Raw genomic sequence first — 20,672 nt, forward strand, 5'->3', positions numbered from 1 at the left:
TATGGTGGTAATCAAATTCCCTGAGAACTTTCACTTTGTTTTGTATTAATGGCAACTATAATGTTATTTTCAGAGTTTTATTTCTGTGTTTTACAGCTTAGAAACATGTCCATGCTGACCAAGTTGTCTAGTCATATATGCCTGTATTTAGCTCATATTCCTCAAAACCTTTGCTATCCAAGAATCTGTCTAAATATCTTTTAAATTTCACAATTGTATCCAATTCCACTAAAGCAAAGGGACTTGGTTGAGCTGACTTCTAACATATCAACTGCTTATAAGTGGCAATTTGTTACTGCTTATTTGAACTGTAAAAGTGGAACTAGATTGGAGTCATGGAGTCATACAACATGGAATGGGCCCTTCAGCCCATCATGCCTATCCTCAAGTACTTATCAGTATTAATCCCATTTATCAGTACATGGCTCATGAGCCTTTATGCCTTTACTGAGACACTTTTTAAAAAAACATTGTGAGTGTCTGGATCAAGGTAGTGTTTTCCAGAATCCAAAAATCTCTGGTGAGAAAATTCTTTTCCATATCCTTTCATAATCTTGTATACTTTGTACCAAACCAATGCTGTCTAGTTTTAAATTCCACTGCAATCTGAGAAATGTTTTTACTTACCATGCTATATAATATTGTTTAGCTCTGTCAGGTCTCCCTAAGCCCACTCTGCTCTAAACCTATTATGTTGCAGACCAGCAGGAATAGAAAATCACTATAAAGCAGTGTTCTATTTTTCTTCTAAAACTATTAGTAGTCAAATCAAAACCAACTATGTGCAAATGTACATGTGTGTGTATGTGTGATACCCAAATGATTACAGCTTGGGCACTATTCTGGAAAGTCATTCTAAAGTTCAGTTTTAGAAATCCATTGTTGAAACAGACTTTTAAACTGATGCACAGAAGGAATCATGAATGAGATGGAAGAGACTGAGTGAGTGGACTGTCAAAAATCCCAATCCTTGTTAAGTTTATTCCAGAGAAATTTCCTTTCATTTTTCCTTGCATAGGGGAAACCAAATGTGACTTCCACAATGCTTTCAAAACCCAGGTACGGGTCAATCGAAATGACAGATACTCAGCCGAATTGTCCATTCTCATTCCAGTTCAATGAGATGGCCGCTGGTCATAAAGTGCAGTTCCCTCACTGTTTCACACACAGGACTCTCACCACCTGTGACCCTGGAAAAAGCACCCAATGTCCTTTCTCCAAAACAGCTTGTACTAACTGATGCTGCCCAGTTACAGCCTATACCAGCTCTTAAAGTGATACAGGAACTTGTAATACTATACTAATTGATACCAACTGTCGTAAATTGAGAACAACAGTTAAATGAGGATGCCTGCATTTGGCTTTAAATTGAAATGTAAATGGGTCTAATACTTTGAGAAATTATCTAAAGCTTTGTAGCCCAATTACATGGGATAAAGTATCCTATTCATAAAATGATTATTTTATTTACATTGCAGTGTTTTACATTGGTACGATCTCAAATTCTTACACATTCTGAAAATAAAATCCCAGTCGGCATCAATAAATCAGCGTGGACATTCTAATTTGGGGAAAAAAAATAGTAAAAGGCTATTCAAATCATTATGGAGTGAAAGGATAGTGTCCATGAACTGAAAGGATAGCAGTAGGAATCAATTTATAAATGTTAATGTCTGAAAGGTTTTGCTGCATTTGAGTTGGTTTGTGTGATCTAACGGGTACACTGAAGTTGAGTGATGGAGAAGACTGATTAACGACTGTATATTGTGCACCACTGGTAGAAACTGAGCTCCTATTTTATATAGCTAGATATATATAGGATCTTTCTGCACAGAAACTGTGTGCCAAATTGGTTTATTGGACATTATTAAAGGCTTGACCCAAAACCTTTAGATTCTAAATGTTAAGCAATATTTTTATTCCTGTTGCTTTATAACCTGTTTCGAACAACTGCATCATTTCATATTCATATTGTTAAATACTTACATTTCCAATAACAGATGTACCAACTAAAATAAATTCACAAATATTAAACAAAAGCCTAATAAGATATTTCTTCTATGTTCTTAAGTATTTTGAAAGCACTTAGTTAAAATGTAATATATACAGTAGTAGTTAAAGATCCATAAATATACAGTGAGGAATTTTTTAAATTTGAAACTAGGAAGATATTGCAGTTGTATGTAATATTAGTCATTTGCTATTGAAGAATTATTTTGTATACATGTATTTTTCTTCATAAATATCCCCACAACTCAAGCATTTTGTTCACCAAAGCATAATTTCCAGAAAGTTGGTGTGCGTATGTGCGTGCCTGCATGTCTGTCCATCCAAGTTCAGCTCATATTGAGCTCACTGCCAAACTGTGGATTATTTACAATTAAATAGATTTGTTTTTTCTGTTAATTAAAATAGATGTGCTATCAATGAAATTCTTCTCTCACTGAAATATCTTGTAACAGAATAATTTGTTTGTAATATTTGACATGTTATATTTCAGTACACCATTAAGAACTTTATCTTAAAGGTAATAAACCTTTATATATAAAAAAGAAGCAAGATACATTTGATGTTATGGATAACCTATTTTTCTACCATTTAGACTTCTCAGATATAATTTTGCTTTTAGTCACCGTATTCAGAACTTGTGTCAAGTGTCCTGAACTGTGTCATGTGTCCAAACGATATGTAGCACCACAGAAATGGGATGCACGATCAAAACCCACCAACTCATTTTGATGTTTATCCTGAATAATAATGGTCCAGATCTCAGATGTCCACTCCATTCCCATATTTTTTTCTACCTTCCTTTCATAAATGTTGACTTCCATGATGAATTTCAGTTGAAAGTTTTACTTATCTTTTTATAAATATACAGTCCTTGTTCTTAGAATTTTACAGTGCAGGAATGAAAATGTATCTGTTTGAACATTGTTGTTACCAGCGTATACTAGAAATTGATAAAAATCAAAGTTAATAATTATTTGAATTTTTGAACAAGAATTGCCAAATTGTTATACTCAATTCTGTCTGCTGAAAACTTTGTTTGCAAATGAATACTTTTTTATTGGTAGTTTTGAAGTGTTTTTTGCACATCTTTCTGAACTTGGTAAGCCAAAGCAGAAAGCAATGTGAAAATATAAAGTAAGTAAATGTTAATGTGATTAAAGCTTTAAGTTTGAGGTTTGAATCACAAAGTATCAATAATTATATCTAATAAATGTTTACTTATCAAAAGCAAACTTAAAACAATCATAACCACTAAACATTTTGGACAGTTTGCTGAGGCTAAATTGGATAGTCTCAAATTTCAATTCACCTGTCTTCCAAACCAAGTCAACACATGCTCACGCTTTGTCTAAAGCTCATTCACATGCCAGCATCAACTCCACTTTGTTACATAATTCCATCAGTGGAAGATTTGGTTTCATGAACTACAATCTCTTGAAATTAGCCTGCCTGCATGGAGAAAACATGGCTTACAAATTAAAAAGGCACTGTCATGCATCCTGAAGTTCATTTTAATCTTGGAGATGTCCGGAAACCAGCAAATCTGATTCTGCGATACTGCAGTGAATGGTCTCGTATATGTGTGGATAAAATAGAGGATTTCTTCCACCACCCCACCCCATGGGTGTCACACGGAGAAGACCGTGGGAGAAGTTAGCTGAAACCTGACAATGGATTGGATGTAGTGCCCTTAAATGTTTTATGACTTCATGTGGTCAGATTTAGTAGATGAGCCTTGAAGTGGCATGCACCACTTGCCTTAGACACAGGTGAATAGACCACCCCACATTTTCCCTCGTACACTAATTTCAGCCAGGACAATATGTCTACTACTAATGCAAAGCACCTATTCATCTCATGGTGCTAGATGTGGAGCTACTACAACATAATCACCCAAATACTGTTGGTAGTAAAGGCATAGGCACTTAAGCGATTTTTTTTTAATTTATTTTTGCCATTTTCATCCAATTTGGAAATGTTTGATTTTGAATGTTTATGCTGACTTGCATTTTAGTGTGGCCAAGCAGAACCTGCTAGCTGTAAAAAAGGGAAGCTGGGACTCTGTCCAAAAATGTGAAAATGCTATTAGAGTTGATTGATAACACAGCCAGATGAGTTCATGGGCAGATTGATTGGAAAGGGGCTGCCTGTATTTATTATTCTTCCCTCTATTCTCTGTCATTCCATCGTAGTTGCCTACTGTGGTGCAAGTGGCGTTGACTGAGAGCCCATGAAGCTGTTTGTTCAACCCACAGAACAATACGAATCTTGATTCTAGTTCAGTCGAGTACAAGACATCCCGAAAGCAGTCCATGAATCAGTTGGCATTTCAGCATTCATGGTGTGTGTGTACTCGAGCTACACACACACCAACTTTCAGATACATCCTTTATTAAGGAACTCTGCACCTCAGTAGGCTGTGGCCACTAAATTGAGTAAGATCAGTGGCAACAAAAATAAGAACGTAGAATTCTTTCCATTCATGGTTTATTAACAAGTTAATATCTGAAGCTTACAAAATTACCCCAGAGGATGGTGACTTAGTTATCCTTTACACATCATGTAAAAGAAAGCTTTTCATTGTACTTTGGTGCACATGACAATAAGAAATAAATGTCACTCACCCTGCACCATGAAATATCCTGCAATATTTGTTCTGCCTGCTGCTGGCTGACCAGAGAAATGTAAATGTATTGTGTTTAAATTTGAATTAAGAGTGGTAACATTCTCTGATGGACAACTGTGGAAGGCAAATTGTTAAATGTTACCAGACGCTGAATTAATAATATCCCAGAAGCATAAAGATTCATGGTCAATGATGACCCAAACAGGTCACTGACAAAAGCAATCCTCATCCTGTTTTGAGATTATGCGACTAGAACTGATGCTACATCCATTGGAGCCAATGCCCAAAAAATATTTGCAGCTTTTATGATCCTTGTCGATCATCAGTTATGGAAAATGTTTTGTATAATTTAGGTCTCCTTTGGAAAAAAAATGTATCAAAGAAAACATCAAAATAGTATAATCATTAAAGAGAAGTGCTTTCTGAAACATGTTTTCAAAACAATTTAGAGGCACATACTGTATACAGATTGAATTTCCTATATAGATTAAAAGCATCTTCAAAAGTGTCCGCATCCCAGCCATATTTTTATATAAAAACAAATACACTGGCAGGATGTCCCACTGAAGCTATTGTTTATGAATTACAGTAAAACAAAAAAAAATTTCCTGTAATAGAAAAGCATTGTTTAAAAATCTTGGCATATTAGCAGAAAGTTCAAATGACACAAAGTACATTGTAGCTGTGAGAAACAAGTCCTGCAAAGATGATACTAGAATCTTGGAATATGTTACTGGTACTTTTAATACAGTGTTTTGTAAAGCACATAACTATGCTTTCTCTTCATCTAAAAGCTGAGTGGTTAATGAAAGATACTGCATTGATTGATGGGTGAGTAAATTAAATTATGTTGGCCTATATAAAATGTAAATAATCATATATTTAGATTGCACTTTAAATTAATCTGGACCAACAATATTTTGTTGCCACATCTACTAAAGCTGTGGTGCAGAACAGAATTTTTAGGCTCTTTCACTCTGAATGCTGTTGATGGTTCTGAGTTCTTGTATGCACCAATGCAGTCGAAACTTTCCCATCTGTGTACCGCGGTACAGAACAAAACATCTATAATATTGGATGTGGTGTCTCTGAGCTGCGGCTGTTCCTTGCATTAGTCACTCAATCAAGGCTTGTTCTATTTATATTTGGGTCCTCAGCCTAACTCCAGCCAGTGCATCTAGCACAGCCCCATTCAGTTCAATAGAAATGATTCACGAAGGGAGAAAAAAAAATTATTTTACTGATAATTAATAATAATGTATCATTGCCTTTAGTTAAGTTGAACATTCTAAATAAATGTGTACTTTTAGTCAAGTATTTTAATGTATTTCAATTCTTTCTGAATATCTGAATGTTTTAGAAAGAATGAAAAAAGGCTTCTGACAGATGAGGTGTCAAAGGACTATCAAGAGTGCTGCAGGGCAGTGGTTTTGCTTGGGTTGTCTGGTGCTGCTTTCACGTGCAACGGGAGATTCTCTGAGCCGGAGAATATCCTTACAGGAGGAGGGTTAGGTATGTGCCCCTCCTGCCCGGGTTCTCCGCCTTCAGGTGGCCACCCGACAGCCGCATTGGGGTTTTACAGTCAGGGATTCTGGCCACCTGAAAGCGGCTGTAATCACTTTGTGGAATGGCCACAGCAAAGCGAACTAGAGGATGTTGGGAGCTGTGTGGGTCCAAATAGCATCAAGTTTGGGTTTCAAACAAAAGCAGTTTAATTCCCTAATGTTGACCCAAATATAAATTAGTCTTGTAATTAAGGATTACTTTACAACCCCATTATTTTAGATCATTCAAAGTCCTTGACCAGACTAAGGGAACAAGCTATCGTGCTTAATTTCCAGATAACATTGATTGTTCCCACATCGGTGAGAATGCCGCTCAACCTTAATACCTTTGTGGCAAGGTTTCTTTTTGCATACCTATTTGAAGTTGCCTAACCCAAGCTAATCAGCCTGTAGCTGGCAGACTTGTGGTTATTGAAATGTCACAATGTATAATTAGTATGCGGCATAGAATTTTACTCCACTTGACCCTGTCAATATATCATTTCATCACTTTTTAAAAAAATTAATGTTTTTTTTATTCCCTTAAATGAATTCATGCTAATTGCCTTGACCATTCTTCATGGTTGTGTTACAGTTTCTAACTGCTCTTGATAAGAAGTTCCATTGCATTTCCTGCTGGATGTTTCAATGAGCATTTAGCCCTTTCCCCTGACTCCAACCTCACTCTGAAAACTCTTCTCAGAGAGCTTATGGAATATGTTAATAGGTTGACCCACTCAGTTCTCCTCAGGTAAAATACCACCTTTGGCAACCCCCGTGAAGAAAGCGCACAAGGTTGATCGATGGGCGAGCGTTGAAGATCGGCCGCGTGTGTATTGGGCATGAATGGGATCATGACTTCCCAGTCCCTCAACCAGCGCCTTTCCTCACAGCCAGGCTCATTGCAACAGGAGGCTTTTTCAGGTCCATTCTCCGCTAAGAATGCGCCTGAAGAAGCAGAAGCGGCCCTTTAAGTTGCCGTTCAGGTGGCCAGCGTTTAAAGCGCAACGCCGGCCGCCTGAAGGACGCCGCTGCACAGGATGCGGCTCCGAGCTCACTCCGGCTCTTGCCCAGTGTAAATCCGCTTTCGGGTGGCTGGGGGAGCCGCTGAGCTGATTATCCCTCTCCGAGGAGGGTTAACGTAGCTCGCCTCAAGAGCACCTCCTGCACATTCAGGTGGCCTCAAAACAGCCACATATTGACTCAACATGCGGGGCAATTGGGCCACCTGAAAGTGCCTAGGGTTAGAAGAGGGATGGGTGAAAGGTTTTTAAACAGGGAGAACCAGTCTCTCTCTCTCGCTCTCTCCCTACCTCCCCCCTCCTGTTTAAAGCCTCTGCGCCTGCCAAGCGATTCAACTCATTTGCTGTGTTGGAGAACCCAGCGTGTTGACTATGCAGGAGCGCGCTGTCCGGAGAACTGTCACCGTCATCCCGCCGGCGGTGACTGAATGTCTCCCCTCCCGCACCCAAGGCTGGGCCGAACCGGTCTGACTGTGGAGCCGAGAAGGGCGGCCTGTCCCTGAATAACTCTGCCCGGCTTCAGTGGGGAACAGAATATGGGGGGTGGGGGTTTGGGGTGAGCTCTTGAATTCCCGCGGCTGCAATTCCCCACTTACTTCAATGAAAACCCCGACTCACCCTTTGTTTTGCAAGAGCCTGCTGTAAACCACAAGGGAGTTTCCCGGTGAAGGTAAACGTTGGGCAAGACAGATGTGGGGTCCCCCCTCTCCTTCTCCCTCTCCCCCTCCCTCCCTCCCTCCCTCCCTCTCCCTCCCTCTCCCTCTCCCCCTCCCCCTCTCCCTCTCCCTCCCTCCCCCTCTCCCTCTCCCCCTCTCCCTCCCTCCCCCTCTCCCTCCCTCCCCCCTCCCCCTCTCCCCCCCTCCCCCTCCCCCTCCCCCTCTCCCCCTCCCCCTCCCCCTCTCCCCCTCCCCCTCTCCCCCTCTCCCTCCCTCCACCTCTCCCTCTCTCCCCCCCCTCTCCCCTCTCTCCCCCCCCTCTCCCCTCTCTCCCCCCCCTCTCCCCTCTCTCCCCCCCCTCTCCCCTCTCTCCCCCCCTCCCCTCTCTCCCCCCCTCCCCTCTCTCCCCCCCTCTCCCCTCTCTCCCCCCCTCTCCCCTCTCTCCCCCCTCTCTCCCCCCCCTCTCCCCCTCTCTCCCCTCTCTCCCCCCCTCTCCCCCCCCCCCCGCTTCACGCAGATAATCTCTCCCCTTGCACTTTGCGGGTTGCTGCCACTTCAGGGTGAAATCAAGTCTTCCCTGCGATTGTTCAGAGGGTCACCAGTGCGCCTTCCGAGGTCTGGTTCACCTCCAAGTCGCCCTGGCCACTGCGTGCAGGGCTGCTCCGGCACCTGGCTCAGTGCGGGATCAATGGGTAAAATGGCCGCCTTCCTTACCCATAACCCCCCACGCAGCTGGAACCGCTCTGCGTGCAGAACAGTTTCGGCTGCGTGGGGGATTACGAGGAAGGGAGACGGCCATTTTGCCCATTGAGGCCGCCTTGAGTGAGGGTGCCGGAGCAGTCCGATGAGACGCCGGTGAGGCGTCGGAGCTTTGCTCCAGGGGCACTCAAGTGAGCCCCAGCACCACTGCACCCCTGGGATGGAGATTCAAAGTGGGGCTGGGGACTCGGACATTGGGCGGGCGAGGACAGTGGCGCCCCCTTGTGGTTCTATTAATGTTCCAGTATGTTTCCATGTTTCTAATGTTCCAGTAAATATTTTTAATTCATAAGTATTTCTGTTTTGTTAAAGAAAACTATTCACAGTATTCCAAATATGGTATGACTGAGATTTTTTGTGAGTTTGGACATAATTTCTATTCATTTCAGTTTTGTTCTTTGGCATTATTAATCTATCTATCTTTCTGACTACAATTGTCTCAGGTCCCTGTTTTACAGAGTATCTTGAACTTTTTTTGTCCTGTTATCAGTCGAAATGTACAACATCTATTTGGACATGGGCAGAAGTGCATTTGCAATTGCATGTCCATTCTAAAAAAAAAACTTAGTTTCATATGAGAGAGGGAAGTCTTGTAAATACTGTAATTAGTTTGTAATAATTGTTGTTAATTTACATTCTCATTGTTATTAAAGCTTTATCTCATGCAATACATAAAAATTAAATATTCCAACCTGCTGCTTTTCAGTGAAGACACAACAGATTTTTTTTTCTTTTAATCTCTCATCGTTTACCTAGATATCAGGTTAATTTGTAAGGGATGCAAAATCTCCTTGCAGTAAATGTTGAAGTCAATGAAATCCAAAACTATAATTTTGCAGAACAGTCTAAACTGTGAAAGGTTAGCCGTGCCAATATACAGGTGTATAAAGCGGAAGAGCACAATTTATAAAGTATAGAGTTAACATGAAAAAGATTTATTGATTTATTACTGCACAGCAGAAGTCAATTCTGGCCCTTTAAACCCATGCTGTCCAAATTAACATACAAGCCTGTATTATTTGGAGACCAAGTAGTATCAAGCAAAAGCAGCATGTGAGGTTCAGTCAAGAGCTTGATGGCTGCAGGGAAGAAAGCAACAATTTCTCTCTCCGCTGTACACACATGCACACACACATTTTTGTCCAGGTTCCAGCATTTCCACTCTCTTCTGTCTTCATGTAAAAAGCTGTACCCTGTAGGAAGTGCCCACTTGTTCGGGCAATGTCAGTTTTGACATTCAAATACCCAAGAACACACACCACAGAAGGTGGCAAACAGCCAGGCCCATCAGAGGCTCCGACCTTCCATCCATTGACTATATTCATATGAGGTACTGCCTCCAGAAGGCAGCCAGCATAATAAAGAACCCCTATCATCTTGGTCACAACCTCTCCTCACTACTACCTTTAGGTAGAAGGTACACTGGTCTGAAAACCAGCATCTTTAGGTTCAACAGCAGTTTCTTCCAAATGGCCAGCGGGCTCTCGAAACTCCCTTTCTTTCACTAATCACGGACTGCTCCCTGCACTATTATAATAGCACTTTTTTGTTGAATATGGAAAATGAATATTTCTTAACTATATATCTTTTGTATTTATTATCTTTCTCATTTAATATTTTTTTAAGTACCTGTTCCATTGCAGCAAGTAAGAACATTGTACAATATATAGGACAGTGGTTCTCAACCCTTTTCTTCCCACTCACATACCATTTTAAGTATTCCCTATGCCATAGATGCTCTGTGATTAGTAAGGGATGGCTTAAGGTGGTATGTGGGTGGAAAGAAAAATTTTGAAAACCAATTTTAATCATACCTAATTGACTCATTATGTGCATGGTTTCATAACTCCAAAGGAAATGGGTCAACGACAATTTTTCTCAAGCAAAATATTTCAGTAACAATTGGGTCCAGAGCAGTGATTCTCAACCTTCCCTTCCCACTCACATCCCACCTTAAGCCATCCCTGACTAATCGCAGAGCACCGATGGCATAGGGATTACTTAAAGTGGTAGGTAAATGGAAAGAAAAAGGTTGAAAACCACTGATATAGGACAATAAACTGATAATCAATTGAGTTCAGAAGGCAGCAAAATGCCCAGATAGATGATGACTTCCGGTGTCTTGGTGAAGGATTCTGGCTAAAACTTCTCCTACTGGTGCTGTTCAAACCTTTGAGTTCTACTAGCAAATTGTTGGCCAGATAGATGATGATTTTCTGTTCCTTAAGCTGAAGCTGGGTATCATTACCACAGAACAGGGAATGACCAACACATACTCAGTTCACATTGGGAGTGGGATCAACATTGATTGACCTGCTGTGCATTTCTTCCAGTTCTGATCTACTTTTAAAATGTATCATTGTGTTCTTTCTTTTGTCCTCCCTAACCTATCAACCTTTGGCTTCATCAATAGCTTATTATTGATGGTAACTCTGGTCTCACCCTAAAGGAGCATTCTCTCTTAAATCTCTCCTTAACAATGTGGTGATATGTAATTACATGTCGTAGTTAACCCCTGAAACATTAACTCTTTCTACAGCTGCTGCTTGACCTGGCAAGTGCTTTTTAAATTTAAATTTACACATACAGCTTGGTAACAGGCCCACTAGCCCATGCTGCCAAATTACACCCAATTACACCGGTGTGTTTTAATCAGTAGGAAGAAACTGGAGCATCCATGGTAAACCAACACAGTCACAGGGAGAATTGGGAGTTACGGAGAGAAGGCGGGGACGGGGTACTGAACTTTAAGATCAGCCATGATCTCATTGAATGGCGGAGCAGGCTCAAAGGGCCGAATGACCTACTCCTGCTCCTATCTTCTATGCTTCTATGTTTACAAACTCTTCACAGAGAGTGCGGGATTCGAACCCTGGTCACTGGCACCCTAGCAGTGTTGTGCTAATTGCTACACTGACCGTGCCGCCCCTTGTTCACATTTCCAGTACCACCTTTATTTTTATTTCCAGTGTCACCTTGAAAAGGGAAGTCAACCATAAACAATGCATCATATCAGTATTTCCGCAGAGAAGTTGATTAACACTGGAGACTCACTGGAGAAAGAATGGGATTTCTTTCCATGCAGCCTTCTTAATATGTGTACTGACCAATTATGTATGTAGTGATTCATACACTTTTTTTTACATGTCATCTTTCCTTATTTCAGGCACAATGACATGCCGTGGCAGCTAAGGAAGCGGGTGCATAACGATCTTTCTGCGGTGGACCTTAAAACCTGGAATGTTACTCAGACCAACATTCAAAAGCTCAGAGCTGGTTTAGTTGGAGCTCAGGTAGAATCATTCCTTTTCTAATTCTTATTTACTCCTCATTCTCCTCCACCAATCAAATTATGGAGTTGGAAAAGTCACTACCAAGTAATCTGTACCACATGCACTGAAATTATTACCTGCTGTAGCCAAACAGGTACTTTTGTTAAAAAAAAACTTCAATAGCAATAATATATATTCACAGTTACAATTTTGGCAAGTAAAAAAGTAATGTTTCAATAGCGCAGACAGCTCCTTTTATCATGCTGAAGTAGTTTATGATTTGGGTAGTAATAGAAGGTTCAAGAGCCTGATAATCGTGGGGGGGAAACTGTTCTTGAAGCTAGAAGTGCTAGATTTCAGGCTTCTGTACCTTCTTCCTGAAGGCAGCAGTGAGAAGAGGTGCTGATGTTCACTGTCTTCTTGAAGCAAAGCATAGATGACTTCAATGGATGCGAGGTCAGAGCCCATGATGTATGAGGTTTGCTACCTTCTCCAGCCTTCTATATTCCTGGGAATTCAACTTACTCAGCCAGGCTGTGATGAAACCAGTCAGTTCATTCTACAGTACAACTGTAGAAGTTTCACACTTCTTAGAAACACGAAAGTCAATAGGCATTTTGATAGTAGTAAAAACATAAAAACGATGAAGGGACTCAGCAAATCACGCAGCATCCATTGGAGGTAAAAATATTTAACCAACCTTTTGGACCTGAACCCTTCTTCAAGGTATGAGCAAAACGCATACAGGCACCTGAATAAAAGTAAAATAGAATCTAAAAATTAAAAAGGCATTGGGATGTCTTCTTGCCTCAATATGCTGACTCCAGGAGAGATCCTCTGATATATAGGAACTTGAAGGTAGTAATCCTCTCTACGTCCATGGTCCCTCGCACTCCCCCCTTCCTAAAATCTATAATAAACTCCTTGGTCTTGTTTACATTGAGAGCAACCAGATTCCTGATCTCCCTTCTGTACAAGAAGTTATCTATCCTGATAATAAGTTTAGGACAGAATAATAAAGCCTGTATTCAAAGCTGCATTCTAATCCTTTATTGCTCATGGCATTGTGAGAAATCATCCATGTGCAACTTTGTTGTTAAATATATGCTGAAGCCCATTGCCAATGGACCATTGTTCCCTTCAGAGGCTGAAGGCTATGCAGGTCTGCAATGTAAGGAAGAAGAGGTTAAAAATGCAGGACCATTCTGATGCATTCTGGTATTATTTTGGATAGCAAGTTCTAGGATTTAGACTGATTTCTATGCACTCAAATGGATTCTGTGCATTTTACACAGCATTTAAGCCAATTGATACCTTGCTGAGTATCCAGCTGAACCTCTCCTAGTAATCTCTATAAGCAGATTTCCCACTTGGTCGAGAGGTGTACCAAATCCTTCTGAAGAAACTCATGACAATGAATTATATGAAACTGATGCTGAACAGTTATGTTTAACACAGCAGGTAACCATCTTTATCAAAGTTTCAAGAACTTAACAAAGTAAATTATATTACTACCGTTTGATTTAAATGGTTATTAATAAAATGAAATTTAATTGGAGATCCTTCCAATTAAGTGGGGGGGGAGGGGAAAGGGCAGAATGGTCAGTATCAGCAACCCAGATTCAAATACAGAGCTGTCTGTAAGGAGTTTGTACGTTCTCCCCATGTCTGTGTGGGTTTCCTCCAGGTGTTCTGATTTTCTCCCACCCTTCAAAATGTACTGGGGTCATCGATTAATTGGGGTATTTGGGTGGCACAGGCTCATGAGCTGGCAGGACCTGTTACGTGTTTTATATCATTAAATTACTTTTTTTTTCAAAGGAAACAGGGACTGAATGGTAGGGGATGCACCAATAATTAAAAATTTCTGCTTGATTTATTAGTTCATTTTCATGCATGTTTCTGCTTAAATGAATTAGTTCTGGGTGGCTTATGTGCCCTGCAATGCGCAAAGCAAAGATGCAGTCCGTCATACCTTGGAACAAATAGATGTCATAAAAAGAATGATAGAGATGTTCCCAGAAGATTTGCATCTAGCAACGACAGCGGATGGTATGTAAAGATGCTTCTTGTCCTTGTATCACCAAAGTTATTTTAAATCCAAAGATATTGATACTATAACCTGAGGGGCCTATAGGCCAGGGATGGCCAAACTTGCTTAATGTAAGAGCCACAAACTATAAAGCTCAGATGCATGAGAGTCGCAGGACATGAACAAAATTCACACATACGTTTTTGTTGTTACATACACATTTTGTTACAAAAATTTTATATTAATTCTAAGAAATGCATATTAAATGCAATAATATTTATTCCTGCCTGCAGTTTTTAAACTGTTAATTTGTATTAGTTTCAGTAATCACAGAGACACAAATATGTAAAAAATGATAAACCAAAAAAATTAGAGATATTTTAATCAGATTTCCACCTTACAAAATTACTCGGGCTGGCGAGAGACCGGCAGCGCGAGTCAGGTGGGTGAGAGACCGGCAGCGCGAGTGAGGCGGGCGATGGGGGGGGGGGGGGGGGGGGAGACCGCCAGTGCAAGTCGGGCAGGTGAGGGGGTTGAAATTTCTCGAATATTCAAATTTTCCACAAGCCGCATATTAAAGGTCTAAGAGCTGCAAATGGCTCTTGAGCCACGGTTTGGCCACCCCTGCTATGGGCAGTGGGAAAATATTTGATGTCTTTTTATTTGAATCCGAAAACAGTGCAAAATAACAGAAAAGCTGCAAACCTACATTTCCAAATAAAATCCACTTAGCCCCAATCCACAGCTTATTCCCCTGCAATATTTCTTCTTCATGAACTAATAAATTCCATTTGATGCTTCCAACTGAAGCAGTACAGATCACTTTGTTAAACAGTGCATGCCAATTCCCAATCACTCATGCTGCTCAGTTTTCTCTCCAATGTCACCATGGTTTGTTTTTACTGATTACTTTAAATCTCTACTCTTACTACTCAATCAATAAATAGTTCATAATTAAAACTGTCTAAACGTTAAGATTGAAACATCCCAACCAACTTTTCTGTTTGTACTCTCAAGTAAACCAAATATCTGTGTTGTATTTCTTCAATGCTGTGAAATGTCCTTTCTAGTAAATCTCTGTCTTCTCCAAAACCTTCACATCCTTCCTCTAGTGGAGATTAAAATTGGCCACAGTACTCCAGATGGAGTCAAGCAAGAGATTTAAGTTTATCATAACTTTCTGCCATTTGTACTTTATTTCCATTATAAAGTATTTTATCATTATTTTCAAATGTACCCTGCCACCTTCAAAATTCTGTGCACAAATATCAAGTCACTTTATTTTCTTGCACTCACTTTCAAATTATGCCAGCTCATTTCTCTTTAATTTTTCTGATGAATGATCTTAAATTTCATTATGTTGATTTCCTGCCATTAGTCTGTGTTCTCATGAGGTCTATTCTGACCTTCCTTAGTATTTACTAGTTTTATGTCATCAGTAAGTTCCAAAATTATACCTCCAAGTCCATTGTGATTTATCAAAAATGCTATGGTGCTAGTTAAGCCTAAGGAGTCAATTTCCCACAGTTCAGCCTGAAAACGGCCGTGCACCACGTATCCTTATCTTCTGTCTCTTGATCCATTTTGCTTCCATGCTGCTGCCTTCTTATCCCATGATTTCAAATTTCTTTATTATCCTCATAGGAGAATCAATGAAGACAAGAAGTTGTGATTCTGGAGAGAGAATTAAACAAATACACTGGACAACAATTTTTTTCAAAGGTTCATTTTCTGACAATATATTGGGGATTATGATAGACAACTTCAAGCTGAACACAAAGATAATTTCAGATTTGCCATATCACGTAGGAAGTTGGAGAAACGTTGAATTAATTTTTATTAAATTTAGCATGTTTAATTGCATAATGATGCTGACACATTGCGTTAGCTCAATTAACAAACATGTTTTGCCTGTAGATTTTCGTTTGTACTCATCATCTGATTTCTCTTGTGTCAACAATAGTCCATAGCATTGATGGATTCCAGTTGCCCTGATACCGCTTTTGCATGTTGCAATGTCCTGGTGAAACCTTTCACCATGTTCATCACTGCCTGCACCAAGATCTGCAAGCAGTCAGAAGAATCCCTTATCCCAGCATCATCAAGGAGAGTGGCCTCCCAGGCAAGAGCGGGACCTCAGGCACAGTGGCGTTCCCTCCCCTTCCCTCCCTCCTCTCCCCTTCCCTCTCTCCCTCCTCAGTACAGCAGAGCTCCCTGACGCTGACTCCAAACTCTCCCCTCAGCCTACTACCGCACACGCACACCAGATTCCACGTTGTGCGTGTGCAGTAGACCTAGGAGCTCCAGTGACTGGGGAAACAGGAGCCTGCTGACTCGCCAGTGAGTGTTCCATTGGACCAGGAAGCCTCCCTGGGGATCAGCGGCAGTGTTGGTTAGTGTTGTGGATTGGCTGCAATTGGGAGGTCTCGGTGATCGGTGGTGTCCAGCATTTTTTAGTGAAAATTAAACATTATTTTAATGCTTAAAAAGCCTTCTCTTGTTATTTGTTGCTGTTTAAACATCGATACAAGCGATTTGCTACGGCTGTTTTTTTTAAAATGATCAGTTCTCCAAAAAAAAACATTTATCTGACATAGGCCTGTTCCCAACCATTTTGGATAATGAGAGTTGTACTATATGTGATAGGAACATTTGAAGGTGATTTTCATGATCATCAGCCCAAAATCCATAAAACACACCCATAAGTGTTCAGGAAGCAAAATCTTTGTTGTCCAGTGTTATTTGAAATCATAAGAATGGTAACAGCTTGAAAAGAATTCCATGTCTAAATACTGCAGTAGAGTTGGAACAAAATGTCTCCGTATTTTATTGGTGAGAAGGGATCAGTGGTAAGGTTTAAAATTATTTTGAGCAGGATTAATTTGTTTTGAAAGGTTTAACAATGTTGATTGCTTTTGTTAAAGGAATCATGCAACTATTTCATAGTGGTAAAATAGCCAGCCTTATTGGTGTGGAAGGTGGACATGGAATTGACAGTAGCCTAGCAACTTTGAGAATGTTCTATGACCTTGGAGTTCGTTACCTGACATTAACACACACTTGTAATACACCATGGTAAGAAAATGTATAATGTCAAACCATTAACAGCAAATAATAAAACGTCAAGTACTAGAAGAGATGCATTTAAGGTGGGTGGGGGGGGGACTGTGAAATTGGGAATTTAAAGATGTTCAGGGGAAATTATTTACACTGAGCCAGAGTCATGGTGGAAGCAGATACAAGGTAGCATTTAAGAGGCTTTTAAGTAGACACGTGTATTTGCAGAGAAGAAGGGATAGGTATCACGAGAGGAGATGTTGTTTAATCTGGCATCGTGTTTAGTACAAATATGGACCGAAGAGCCTGTTTCTGTGCTATCCTGTTCAATGTAACAATGTTTCATCTGAGAAGTAGTAAACTTGAGATCAGATGTTCATCTATCATAAGTGTTAACGTTTTTTTCAAGCAGTCCAAGGTAATGTGGTTGACACGAACAAAGATGGTTTGTACTGCAAATTCAGCGTGCTGCAAATTATTTAGAGCAGTCCACTGTGGAGCATGCGGGTTTTTCAGTCCAGTGTGTCAGAACTCGATCTTCATTATTTTTCCAACAAATGTAGAATGCATCTCATATAAAGGTCCCATATATTTTCACTTTTCTCCTTTTGCAGGGCAGATACCAGCAGAGTGGATAGTGGCGTTGTGAAGCCCAGTGTCAAAGGATTGTCGGATTTTGGAAAAGTTAGTAAATTGCTTCCAAAGCTATGAAAAGCTGCTTTTAGCTTTGAGAATAGAATTTGCTCCATATACTCTAATGGCCTCATGCACCATCATATTTGACAAAAATTTAGAGGTTATTGTGTTGATGTGTATGTACAATAGAACTCATTCTGTAGAACGTACTACATCTTGTGTTTCCTTCAAACAGTTTCTAAATGTCTAAGACTTGCTTTTAGAATGTAAAGATTATCTGAAATAATTAGAACTAACCTTGAGGGACTCAGCAGTTCAGGGTGAGAAATGGTCAGTCAATGTTTCATGTTGGGACCCTTTTTTTTGAGACTTTGACCATTTCTCTCCATTAAGACTAAAACACCAGAAATAGACTATTCAGCCCATCGAGTCTGCCCCGCCATTTAATCATGAGCTGATCCATTTTCTCACTCAGCCCCACTGCCTGCCCTTCTCCCCACAACATTTGATGCTTGGCTAAGCAAGAACCTATCAATCTCTGCCTTGAATACACTCCAAGATCTGGTCTCCACAGCCACCTATGGCAACAAATTCCACAGATTTACTACTCTCTGGCTTTACAAATTCTTGCGTTTCTCTGGATATTCTCTTGTTCTGGACTCTTCTACTATGGGAAACAACCTTTCTACATCTATTCTAGCCTTGCCTTTAAAACATTCAAAATGTTTAAATGCATTCCCCCCCCCCCCCACCATTCTCCCAAATTCCAACCAGTACAGGCCAAGAGCTGTCAAACGCTCCTCATGATGACCCTTTCATTCCCAGAATCATCCTTGTGAACCTCCTCTGAACCCTCTTCAATGTCAGCACATCCTTTCTTAAATGAGGAGTCCAAAACTGCTCACAATACTCCAAAAGAGGTCTCACCAGTGCCTTATAAATCCCCCACATCTCATTGCTGCTCTTATATTCTATTCCACTTGAAATGAAGGCCTTCTTCACCACAATCTCAACATGCAAGTTTACCTGCACAAGGTCTTCCAGGTCCCTTTGCATTTGGATATTTTCAATTTTCTCCCCATTTAAAGAATAGTCTGCCCATTTAATTTTTTTCTACTGAAGTGTGCGACTGTACACTTTCCAACATTATATCTAATTTGCCATTTCTCTGTCCATTCTCCTAATCTGTTTAAGTCTTTCTGCAGCCTCCTCAACACTACCTACTTCTCTATCTATTTTTGTACCATCAGTAAACTTGGCCAAAAAGCCATTTATTTCATAATCCAAATAATTATTATAGTTGGACTGTATCTCAAGAGAGAGAATTTGTACAAAGCTTTTTAGAGTAGCCTGTTAATGAGCCCACTAGGGGATCGGCTGTACTGGATTGTCCAGTCTTAATAAATGTACTTCTAGGAAGGAGTTCTCTTCGAGTACTCGCGCTTTTACCTCTAGAATTGCTCACAGTTCCATCCCTGACCCACCTCCTCTGCAATTTGAGGGGATTAACCTCTTAGCCACAGGAAGGAGAGAATAGATGACAGTGGGCTAACTACCCATTTAAAACATCATCCACTTCCCTTACAATTCTTTATCTTCCAGTCCTTCAAATATAAAATACTGATGCTTGAATGCAAATAATTTTGTAGCCTCACTAGGAAGAAACCCCAACCCAATTAGCCAACCCAAACAAATTCTGTTTTTACCTACTATTTTATGCCTCCTCTTTCCTTAACCTCATCATTGCTGGTTGTGCTGTCTGCCAACACAGCTTTGCATGGTGAAAAATCCATTCCTAAGGTCCTCAAACTCATTTTCTCCTATTCCATATATGCTAATTTTCCATCAGTCTTGGTTTCTCTCCCTGGTACTTGTCCATGACTGATGATATTGGGCCTATGTATTCTTTTTATACTTCTGAAAAAGACACTAACACGTTTTTATCCATTAACCTTGATGCATTAATACAAGCAATTATTTTTCATACCAAAAAGCAAGGAAATGTTAGACATTCAAATGTTTGCAATGTTTGCCTTTCAGAAAGTTGTGCAAGAAATGAACCGCCTGGGAATGTTGGTTGACCTTTCCCACGTCTCTGAAGATACAATGTTGGCTGCATTTGAAACATCAGCTGCTCCTGTCATTTTCAGTCATTCCTCTGCATTTGCTCTGTGCCAAAACTACAGAAATGTTCAGGATCATGTCCTGCGTAAACTGGTATGAGTAATCCTGTGAAAGCTTTAAATGTATTGGGCCAGGACATAGTGGGGGGGGAAGAAAAGATGAATAACTCACACCAGTCATTATGCATTTTTAAAAATTGGATAGCAATATAATGACATTTGGGGGTGTCATGTATTGCCGTAGAAATCTCACCCTCCTGGTAAACTAATAAAAAAGTACTAAATTAGTAATGTTTTAAGCTAATTAAAATCTTTGAAGTACACTTAGACACTGAAACAACATTTTAAAAATGGCTCCGAAGAAAGAAAAATTTGCTGGAGCCCAACATAAGTGAAGACCAGAGAGATCTGAGGCCAACTGTGTTTGAAGCAGGGAGCCTGCTTTCGAGCTGCTCCCTTGGCTGAGTGACCCTGTGGAGGGATCATCTGCTAAAGTCGCTCTCCCGCAGCGCCGGCAAGATGCCGTCAGGGAAAAGCCAGAAGTGGAAAGCCGGGACCTTCAGCGATACCGTCAAAAGAAGAAGAGTCGAGCTCACAAGGGATCAGCAGTGAAGAGAAAGAAGAAGAGGATGAAGGGCAGCCACAAGAAGAGGAGACACTGAAAGAAGTTAAGACTTTTAGAAGTAAAAGGAAACATAAAGTAGAAGATATAACCAACATTGATTTACTATTAAGAGAATTTCATGGAATGAAGAGGGAAGTGAAAAGGGAAATAAATAAAGTCTTGGAGGCAGTTAATAAAATGAAGAGAAAATTAGATAAGTTGGATGGGAAAATGAAAAAAATGCAGGAAGAAATGCAGCATGTTTATGACAGAGTGGAAGGCACCACTATTGTTTTAACTATGGAAAATCAAAGGCTTTAGCAAAAAAAAA

General features: G+C 40.3%; 2 protein-coding genes across 6 annotated transcripts in view; one reads left to right on the forward strand and one right to left on the reverse strand.

The window, feature by feature from the left end:
- Positions 1-5,297: 5,297 nt before the first annotated feature.
- LOC138744916 (dipeptidase 1-like) overlaps positions 5,298-20,672 on the forward strand; it is a 28,640-nt gene continuing 13,265 nt past the window's right edge. Inside the window, exons 1-6 of one of the 2 annotated variants that reach the window (XM_069901752.1) lie at positions 5,298-5,467; positions 11,784-11,910; positions 13,809-13,941; positions 16,846-16,996; positions 17,593-17,662; positions 19,655-19,831. In XM_069901752.1, coding sequence (XP_069757853.1) covers positions 5,343-5,467; positions 11,784-11,910; positions 13,809-13,941; positions 16,846-16,996; positions 17,593-17,662; positions 19,655-19,831 — 783 coding nt within the window. In that variant the 5' untranslated portion in view covers positions 5,298-5,342. Of the gene's footprint in view, positions 5,468-8,682; positions 8,862-11,783; positions 11,911-13,808; positions 13,942-16,845; positions 16,997-17,592; positions 17,663-19,654; positions 19,832-20,672 lie in introns of those variants that run through there. The other variant, XM_069901753.1, reaches the window with a different exon arrangement.
- Positions 12,925-20,672, reverse strand: part of LOC138744917 (uncharacterized) — a 55,927-nt gene continuing 48,179 nt past the window's right edge. For 2 of the 4 annotated variants that reach the window (XM_069901763.1, XM_069901759.1), the window contains one exon: positions 12,925-13,053. In XM_069901763.1, coding sequence (XP_069757864.1) covers positions 13,044-13,053 — 10 coding nt within the window. In that variant the 3' untranslated portion in view covers positions 12,925-13,043. Of the gene's footprint in view, positions 13,054-15,197; positions 15,596-20,672 lie in introns of those variants that run through there. The other 2 variants (XM_069901760.1, XM_069901757.1) reach the window with 2 other exon arrangements.

Source organism: Narcine bancroftii, chromosome 10 (assembly GCF_036971445.1).
Source record: "Narcine bancroftii isolate sNarBan1 chromosome 10, sNarBan1.hap1, whole genome shotgun sequence".
Lineage (NCBI taxonomy): Eukaryota > Metazoa > Chordata > Chondrichthyes > Torpediniformes > Narcinidae > Narcine > Narcine bancroftii.